Consider the following 9936-nt stretch of genomic DNA (forward strand, 5'->3'; position numbering starts at 1 on the left):
GTGGTTTTCATGTTCTGTGGTCTGGTTGGCCCACTGCATGATTGTTTTTTTTTAAATCAATACAGCCACAACAATTTATGTAAAAATACCAGATGTTTAAAATGGCCAGCACAGGGTTCTCCTTTAGCAGCTGTAGCCAGTCAGCAGCCTGTCCATGTTGTCCACCCTCACACACACACACACACACACACACACACACTAACAGCAGGCCATGTAGGAGGAGAACAGAGTGAAGGGATACAGCACCTCCACACTTTTACTCCTCGCGGGTTCACCCCAAAATTTGGTAAATTCCCCATATATACCCCTATGTACATATATCACACCTAGGATAAATAATATACAGACGTTCTAGACCTAATCACAGAGAAAAACAGTTAAAAGTCTGAGTGGATATAGGACATGCAGAAAATCAACACTATATAAGATTTGGGGATTTGGAAACTTCTCTGGTGGGACTATGTAATTGTACGCAATGTGAATAAGAACTTTTTGTATTGTTAATTGTGCTTTGGACCCCCATAAGAAGATAAATCTGACTTTTGCGAGTGCATTAAAAGAGTATTTGTAGAGAACTCATTCAAAACTTGGTGAAGGACTTGTCTTCTGAGAATATGAGTGAATTATCACTATTGTCTTAATCTTAATCAGCATAGTGTTGTTTTTGCATTTGAGGCCTAAACATTAAGTCAGATCTTCTTTTCTGAGCCTGTGCGTGTGACATTAAAGGGCCCATGTCCTACATTTTTTTGTATTTAAATTTTCCCCCTGGTGTCTACTCTCTACATTTGTGTGGTTTTATGCACCAAAATAGACATAAGTCATTTTTTCTTGACCGTTTTGTAACTTTATCCCTTAAAGGTGAACAGGCTGTCTCTGTTACTGTACTTTTAAGAATGATATATGTCAATAAGCTCTGTTCTGATTGGATGTCCTGTGTTGATCCAAAAGAAGGCCAGGCTGATACACTTCTTATAACTTCAGTGAGAATGAATGGAGCTAAAGTGATTTAAGCTTTATCACAGACACAGTGAATTCAAAACAGGCTGGTTTTGCAGCTCAGATTCCATACATGAATTGTATTGACTGGGCAGTGAACAGTACAACCTTTAAACAGTGTTTACACATATGTTAAACTCTTATATTTCAAATAAGTGAGGGAAATTTAGTTTTCCACTATAAGGGCCATTTAAAAGCTAGCAAGTTATGTTGTCTTTCAAAGACAAACAATATGTGTTTTACACCTAGTATTCTTTGTCCTGTTCTCGAGGAGCCACTGCCAAAGTTTGAACTGCTCCCTGTCCAAAACCTCTTGATCCTAATGAAGCTCATTAAGATTCAGATAATCAGTGGATCAGCTGGATGAGGTGTTCCTGACTGCAGAATTAAAAAAATGCACCATTGAATCCTAGCAAGACTCCAATTTTTTACTTAATGTTACAAGACGCTTAAATATTTTGCTTATTTTTCCACACTACTTATTATTCTCTTAATAAAATCTAATCTACTCTGGTATTCATGCATTACAGTATATTCAACAATTTTATTGTACCATACATTACATTGTCATTACATTAGCACTTCGTGTTCTACATTTCTCTAGCTGGCTGTCTCAGTCTGACTCCCATCCTGTATGGTTTGGGTGTGAGTGTGATTCCAAATACAGGAGTGAAGTCTGGTTCTCCGGCATCTTCAGGCCAGAAGAACTGAAACCGGCGCAGCAGAGTGACCAAGATGAGGAAGAGCTCCATGCGAGCCAGACCTTCACCAAGACACATACGAGGCCCTGTGGACATGCAGAACACATTAACATGGTTTGTCAGTGCACTAGTGTATAAGACATTAAACAGGAAAGCCTGCTGTTAGTTTTGCGGTATACTTTAAACTCTCACCAGCAGAAAAGGGTAGGAAGGCCTCGGGCTTCTCGAACTGTCCCTGCTCGTTCAGGAAGTTAGCTGGATTAAACTCATGAGGAAACTTCCACTGGCCTTCCTCACTCAGCACTGAGGCGAGGTTTGGGATGATAATTGTGCCCTTCAACAAAGAGAAAGACAAATAGATAAACAAGTGACACTAATAAGTGAGAGTAATACTCAGAACGTAATTGAAATCTTCACCTTTGGGATGCTGTAGCCCATCAGTTCAGTGTCTCTGCTGGTGCAGTGAAACACACTCAGAGGGACGGTTTTTGCAATACGCTGACACTCATTGATCACAGCCTGTGTGTACGGCATTTTGAGTCTGTCCTCAAAAGATGCATGAGCTTTACCCTCCAGAACCTCATCAATCTCCTGCTGACATCTCTCTAGAGGAACATGAAGCAGAGTGCAAATTGCAGTGTTACTGCTGTGTCACTACTCCGTGTGACATACTGTTCTCCTAATTTACACTATACACTACTGTGCAAAGGTCGGAGGCCCCTTATTTATGTAATTTCCAGTCAAAAGGCCATTAAGTACAAGTTATTCATTTATCAGGAGATATTTCTGAGGAGATAAGAAACACGATCATCTACTTTCATAAGGAAAGAGAAAATCAAAGGAAAATATGTGAAAAAAGGAGTTTACAAAACTGGAGCTCAGAAAAAACCCTGAAACCTGGCAGACCACCAAAACTGTGTCCATCAGATCGTCACATCCTCGCCCAGGGATCCACCTCCCCGCCTGCAGAGGTCGCTCTCACCTGCATGTTCTTTTTTGTGAAGTCTTGTTAGAGGGTTTCTCTGTCAGTTCTGAGCCTTATTGTTTGTTGTTATGACCTGTTGGATTTTGAGTTTTGGACAATATTTTGGTTTTGGCGACACAGAACTTGAGATTTGTTCCCTTTTTTACCAGAATTGTCTTTAAACCTTTGAAATTGCCCAGTTTGTAAAGATTGCTTGCACTTGCATCCTACTCGCTTCCCTTCTTCGGCATTACACAGATGAATAGGATTAAAGCTTTCATGTTTGAGAGAGAGGGGAAAATCATGTTCCACTCTTGCTTCAGATGTGAAAAAATCCAAAAGAGTTCCTGTCTGTGAGAAGGCAACTCAACACTATCACATTCACAAGAATCAAGAAGCTCTTACTGAGAAAAAGAAAAAAATGCAAATCAAACAAAGAAGCTGCTGGTGTTCTCAGAACAATGGACTGACCACCCCAGAGTCCAGGCCTCAGTGTCAGTAAATGTGTTTAGGTTTAGTTGGATCATGGGAAACAGAAAATCCAACTTCTAAGACTGAACTTTGGAGGTGTGGAAAAATCACTACAGACTGTGAAAGGAAGTGAAAGCTGTAAGTTAGGCTGTGAGAGCTCGACCTGCCAGAGTCTCTGCTGCTCTCTGTTAACACTGCATACTGTAATCAGTCTCTCTTAACAGAACTAACTGTCTGTTTCTTTGCTAAGCTGAATAATTGCCCATCCTCTGTGGTCTGATGCTGTGGCTTCATCCGCCTTGATCAGGTGCTCACTGCTCACCAACCTTCTGGACTGTTTTGACCACCATGGAACTTCCTGCTGTACAACGCTGTGCAAACCTCACCTGCATGAACTGACCCTCCTGATGATGCTGCTGCATTTTTTAATCATAGACATTGCTTCTCCTGCTTTTCCCTTTTCTGTACTTGTGGTCTAACCTCATTCTCTGCTGTTATTGTTTGCTATCCAGTGTCGACCAGGGGAGGATGGGTTCCCATTTTGAGTCTTGGTTCCTCTCAAGGTTTCTTCCTCTTGCTCTTAGAGTTTTGCCTTGCCCCTCCTCTGTTATTATTGGCTTGCTCATGGGAGCTCAGACCCAGATTTTTTTTCGTAAAGCTGCTCTGTGACAGCATCTGTTGTAAAAAGTGCTACATAAATAAACTTTGACTTGACTTAACAGTCTTGAAAGGTAAATACTGGGCACACTAAATCCTAAAAAAATGTATTTTTGCTTGTTGAGGCTTCTTCTGTGTAATTTCCTGTTAAATGTTTCCTGATTTTTTTTGCTTAATGACAATTTTGACTGCAAATTAAATAAATGAAGTGTGAGCTCTGACATTTGCACAGTACTGTTTATATCAAAAAATACATTCATATGTAAGTCTTCTGTTTTCATTGTGTTGCACTTAGCATTTATCTGCTTGTATCATATTCAATTTGCTAGTGGAATAAATGCAGTGCAGTGGATGTTTTACAGTTCTAACCTTGAATGTCTGGTTGTGTCATGAGGTAGAGGAATGCTGTTAGGAGGGTGCTGGAGGTGGTATCTACTCCAGCAACATTCAAGTCTATAAGATACCTCGCAAGTTGTATCTCATCAAAAGACGATCCACCATCTCCTCTCTGTCGACAAAACATAATCTGATAAGACTGCCTGCCCAACTGTACATGATCTATATTAATAGAGATGATGGCAGTGCTATGATTAAATGAGATTAATGTTAAATCACACCACAACACCTCCACAGTAACAACACACACCTTATCAAGCTCATCCAGGTAGCAGTCGAGAAAGTCTCTTGGCTCTCTTGGGACCCTTGATGTTTTGTGTTTGCTGATCATGTTTGCAAACATTGTTTCAATTGTGTGATAATTTTTGAAGGCATTCTTAAAGGGAAGGGGCAGGGATCTCAGCATAGGAAGTGTATCATAGATCTGCATGAAAAACAAACAAATCACCCATAGTATTACATTACATTTTCCAATATTAATTTAACTGTATGATGTTATAACCATCATATATACACAGGAGAGGCCAGGAGTTTTGCTATGAGAAGTATACTTTATCAACACTAGCAGTAAAGACAAAAAACACAGCCAAGAATGGTAGGCAAGGCCATAGGTCTTCACTTTACAGTAGTAATATATATATATATATATATATATAGAGAGAGAGAGAGAGAGATAAATATATATATATATATATATATGTATATAAATATATATATATATATATATATATAGTTCAAACCGCCTAATGCAAACATATGTGATCAGGAGATTAATGGATGACTCACCATTCCCCAGGGTCCATTGACGATCTTTGTATTTTCAGTGAAGTGTCGAATATATTCTTTGAGGGTGTTGTCTTCATAGTTGAAACGAGTCCCGAATAAAACCAGGTGGATGACATTTAAAGCAGCTTCATGGAACAAAGTCTGAGGATTTATGAAGGCTCCTAAAACAAACATTCATCATAAAAATGTGTTTCTGTGACAGCTGATGTTTTTATTTACAGTACTGTACTGAAGTCAGAGACCACTCTTAATTCATTTCCAGTTAAAACAGCCTTTAGTATCAGGTAAAAAAGCAGAAAACATATTTACCAGAAAATTACACAGAAGCCTCAACAACAATATATATATATATATTTTTTTTTAGTATTTAGTGTGTGAATTTATTTATTTTAGAATTTAATTATGTAGTGTGTCTCATTACAGCTTCCATTCTTGCTTGCTCTCAGTTTATCTAAGAAATCTGCAGGGAGATTTTTTCCAAAGTTCAGTCTTAGAAGTTGGTTTTCTGCTTCTCATAATCCAAGTAAACCCAAACACACACAGTGATGTTTGTGTGTGACTCTGGTGTGGTCAGTCCATTGTTCTGAGAAGACCAGCTGCTTTTTTGTTTAATCCACAAATTCTTTTTTGCCTGTTTCCTTTTCTCAGTGAGGTTCTTCTTGACAGCTACACACCCTTTCAGACCCATAGCGCTGAGTTATCTTCTCACAGTGAAAGGATGGACAGAAACACCTGTGGATGTTTTCAGATCTGAAGCAGCTCGATTTTCTCCCCTCTCTCAAAGATGAAAGCTTTAAGTGCTGTTTATCTGATGGGGACACATTTTTGGGGTCTACCAGGTCTTGGTAGGAGTTGGTTGTTAGGAGTCCTGCTTTTTTAACTCAAGTCTTGGAAAATCTTGTTTTTTTTCAGTGATTTTCCTTTCACTTTCCCCTTTTCTATGCAAGTGGATTATCTTATATCTAAGCTCTTTTCCTGAAAAATCTATAATGTAAGAGTTATATTGACTGAAAATTATGTAAATGAAGGGTGGTCTCTGACTTTTGCACAGTACTGTGCTTGTCCTAAAACTTACTGAAGTCATTTTATTGGGTAACGGTAATCAACAGTTAAATTATCACATTGTTCCATTTTACTTTGACTTTCAAACTAAAAGGGTAATTAAATTATTGATGTGCAATATTACCAGCACATTTCTCCAAGCGTGCCACAAGATGTTCAGTCTCTCCCAGAATCCTGTCCTCCATAGACTGCTTCCCCATGCCAAAGTTCCTCAGGGTCATGAGGGCAAAGCGTCGATGCTCCTTCCATCTAAGATCATTGTCAGCAAAGGCAATACCTATCGCATTTTATTCATGTCAGCAACTCATTTCAAAAAGGTGCTATTTTTATGTGTAAAAATGATCATAATGGTCCTAATTAAAGAAGAAGAACACTGATTAACCACCGTTTCTTACAGTAATACATGCTAAGTTTAATTAGAGACAGATTTAAGATGGACCTTTCCCTTCTGTTACATCGCAAACCAGGATATTTTGTGGGCGTCCTGAAAAGTCTGCAGACTTGGTCACCAGAGCTTCCTTTATAGCCTTAAAACCAGTAAGAACAACAACTGGTCTTGCTCCAAAGTAAAGGCTGTAAATGTTCCCATAGCGCTGAGCCAACTTTAAACAAGCAGAAAAAAAAATCATTAGTTATTCAAAAGCAAATGGGTCATTGATAAGACATGCATTTTTGTGTCCAAGTCCATTACTTTCCCAAAAAAAGAATTAAATAAATACAAGACATACATCGCATTATTCAACAATATTCAGTGTATCCATATAAAATTCATGTTAGTTTCTTTTTGCCTCCAAAAGTCCAAAACTGTTGGCTGGTGCAACCATCCAACCATGTATGCTGATTAAGAAAACTATCAATAAAAGGAAACGTTAAAATAAAATAGTTTGGTGTGATTTTATGTTTGAAAATTTAAACATGTTGCAGAACAAGGCAACTGTAAAAGTTATCAACTCTCTAAAACTGTGGTCTACAAGTTCTTAAATGTCAGGTTCCCAAATGTCAGGCGTCGCAACCAAGAACCAAAATGGACTTTTATTCTGACATACTTACAAAAGAGGGCCTCTTTCACAAATTTTGGAAAAAATATCATTTTGAGTCTTGGTTAGAATGGTTCAGTTTACCATGTCAGGTAGTCTGACCTGGAAAACCATGAAAATGTATAATTATTATAATAATGTTTGTTTATTTGAAAAAATGTAAAAAGGATAAACAGTTTTTACAGGTCTCTAATCAGATGCCTGTTTAATTTGAAATTAGTCTGAAAAGTCAGGTGGCACAACCAGTAAGTCAAATTGTGCAACCAAACCAGTACAGTTTACCCAACTGAAATGGGCAATTAAATGCTTTGATAACACTATTAACTATATTTAAAATTTAAAATGGACATAGAAATAAATGCAAATATATATGCAGATATAAAAATGCACATCATGTCTTTTTTGATAAATAGGGTTTTCAAAATGACTATCTTGTCATCTCAAAATGACTATCTAGTCCCCGCACTATCTTTGTACTTACGGAGGACATCTGTACAAAATGCCAATGCAAAGACATGATACAGACAAAACTGACAGGGAACTCTGATTATAATGACATCAGGTGCATTTTATTTTTATTTTTGCAGCATTAAAATGTAGAATTTGATGATTTTTTTATTCATTAGCTTTAGATAAATGTATATTTTAATGTACTGTCTGTTTTTTCAGATATCTTTGTGTATGCTTATAAATATATAAACCATGTCACTGTCATTCATAACATAAAATGATAAGAGCCCCTGTACCTGTGAACAAACCTGGAATGTTGGTCTAACAGCACAGAGCATATTGTTGTATTTACCCTTTAAATACAAACATTAAAATATTGATAAAAAAAATTTCAGTTAGTGTAATTTTCTTTAAAACAGTAGCTTCTTCATCAGATAACAATGCAAGTCTCCAAATAATTTTAATTATTTCATCTAAGAAAATACTTAAAAACAGAAACAGATTCTCAAAGAAGACTATCCACACATGCACAAGTACATACATTGATGACATCAGTTGCATGGTACTCTACCTTCTCAAAGTCTTTCAGAGGATTGGTGATGTTCAGCTGAAACAGGTTCCCGAAAATGGGAACAGGCCGGGGTCCAGGAGGAAAGTTCTTGGGCCTGTGGATCCTGATGAAGAGGAAGAGGAGGAAGATGAAAATCCAAATGAGAACCACGGAGCCCAGCATAGTGTACTGCTGTACTGCACACCTTCATCAAACTTAGCACACCAAGTGGCCTCTTAACCCCTTTTTACGGTCTGTTTACATGCTAGACTGCAGTTAAATGATTTACTCATTTTAATAGAATGTTGTATTGTTTGCTTTAGCCTCTCCCTCTGTTGAGGCCAGTGATAACATAGTCTGCATCATTTGCTGGTGTATGCCCACCTCATGCCAAATAGAAGCCACTAGGATTTGTTTACAGCCATTTTAAAAACAACAAGGCAAAGTAAATAATTCTTCCTGTCACTAGACCGAGAGCTACTGACTGGGAGCTACTGACTGGGAGCTACTGAAGTGTACTGAAAAAATACAAAACACAAAAATCCAAGACGTTTATCAGGGGATCCATCAAACTTATCTGTCTTACTTACAGGGAAAGTGGCCCTCGGAGCTACTATAGGTGCAGGAGGACTAGGTCAATGGCTAACAGGGTTAGTTCAACTTTTAAGTTGGGTGATGACATCCTTCATACTGTCAACAAGCTGAGAGAACTGTGCCTGCTGTTCTACCTGCTGCTGAGTAAAAGAACTCACGGACCAAGTAAAACCCTCCAGAAGCTGATGTTGTCCTAATAACTGACCCTGATTTGTACTGGTCTTTTGGAAAGCCTTAGAATCCTCTGTCTGCATTGGTGGCAAAGTATTCTGTAACAGGACAAAGAATCAGACACTCACAGATAAAAGAAAGCTTTAAGGCTTTAATATAAAGGGGCCGATCCAAAAACGTAGTCAACAACATGTAAGCGTCAAAACCAGAACCAGACGAATACTGAACAACAGGGAAATCAAAAGAGTAGTGAAGGCCAGGAAAAGATCAAATTACCAAAAGATAAAAACACAGCAAACAAAGTCAACAAGGGAAAACCAAAAAATGAGGTGAAAATACAAAAAGAGTTAAAAACAGATACAGGCAAAAAAGAAAAACTCATTATGCTAGGCGAGAACACAAACAGTCTTTAAAGGGAAAGTGTGACTGTATTTAGGTGCAACAGTTCAGTAGCCTGGTGATACTGGTTTTAAGAACGGTTTGTGATTGGTGGATGATTGCAAGTCCAAAATGAATGGATTAAGATGGAGCATTTAAGCAAAATCATAATTTATAAATGATTCAACATTTTTAATGTAAAAGAATACATTCATTTCCTGAACACAGAACAGCATAAAACATTTTAACACTGCTGTTATATTTTTAAGAGTTTTTAAACTCGAGTTATAGGAGTTTCGAACTGCGCCTCATGTACGTCCATGACGTCAGTGAACGCGAACAGCCAATGAGCTGCTCCGCTCGCCAACCAATCAGAACTCAGTAGCAGTAATGCCGTTGTCCTGCTTCCCAAAACCCGTTTGCTGTAGAAAAAAGGAAACATACATTTCTTTGCTTTTTCAGTGAAATATATCCTTCTACTTTCTAAAGTTAAAGGAAAGTTCTGGACGAGTGATTAGAAACTGTTTTAACTCTTCGTTTTTAGCCGCTGAGCTCCATTTACTCCCATTTACTGAGGATTCTGGCGTTTTGCAGTCCTGTTTTTTATATAACGGGGGTAATAGGAAGTGGAGAGGCTCCTCATAAACCGGCTCTGGTAAGATCAGGACGGGGATGTGCGATCGGGCTCCTCTACAAGTTCTCTGGTGGTGTCTTGGTTTG

At 38.2% G+C, this 9936-nt stretch overlaps 1 protein-coding gene across 1 annotated transcript; it reads right to left on the reverse strand.

Annotated features, from left to right (window-relative positions):
• Positions 1-173: 173 nt before the first annotated feature.
• LOC118806685 (cytochrome P450 2F5-like) lies at positions 174-8317 on the reverse strand. The gene is made up of 9 exons (XM_036568198.1): positions 8095-8317; positions 6476-6638; positions 6161-6313; positions 4975-5135; positions 4439-4612; positions 4162-4300; positions 2118-2305; positions 1893-2034; positions 174-1786 (listed from the first exon to the last, which is right to left on the reverse strand). Exons 1-9 carry the CDS (start codon positions 8254-8256, stop codon positions 1590-1592), a joined length of 1479 nt encoding a protein of 492 aa, XP_036424091.1. The 5' UTR covers positions 8257-8317; the 3' UTR covers positions 174-1589.
• Positions 8318-9936: the final 1619 nt, after the last annotated feature.

The sequence above is a fragment of the Colossoma macropomum genome, unplaced genomic scaffold (assembly GCF_904425465.1).
Source record: "Colossoma macropomum unplaced genomic scaffold, Colossoma_macropomum, whole genome shotgun sequence".
Classification (NCBI taxonomy): Eukaryota; Metazoa; Chordata; class Actinopteri; order Characiformes; family Serrasalmidae; genus Colossoma; species Colossoma macropomum.

Coding starts and splice junctions, on each gene's coding strand:
- LOC118806685 (XM_036568198.1), bottom strand. CDS start 8,256: ATGCTGGGCTCCGTGGTTCTCATTTGGATTTTCATCTTCCTCCTCTTC. Junction 6,314..6,475: donor CGATGTAACAGAAGGGAAAG/GTCCATCTTAAA, acceptor AAAATGCGATAG/GTATTGCCTTTGCTGACAAT. Junction 4,301..4,438: donor ACCTGGATGAGCTTGATAAG/GTGTGTGTTGTT, acceptor TTTTGTCGACAG/AGAGGAGATGGTGGATCGTC.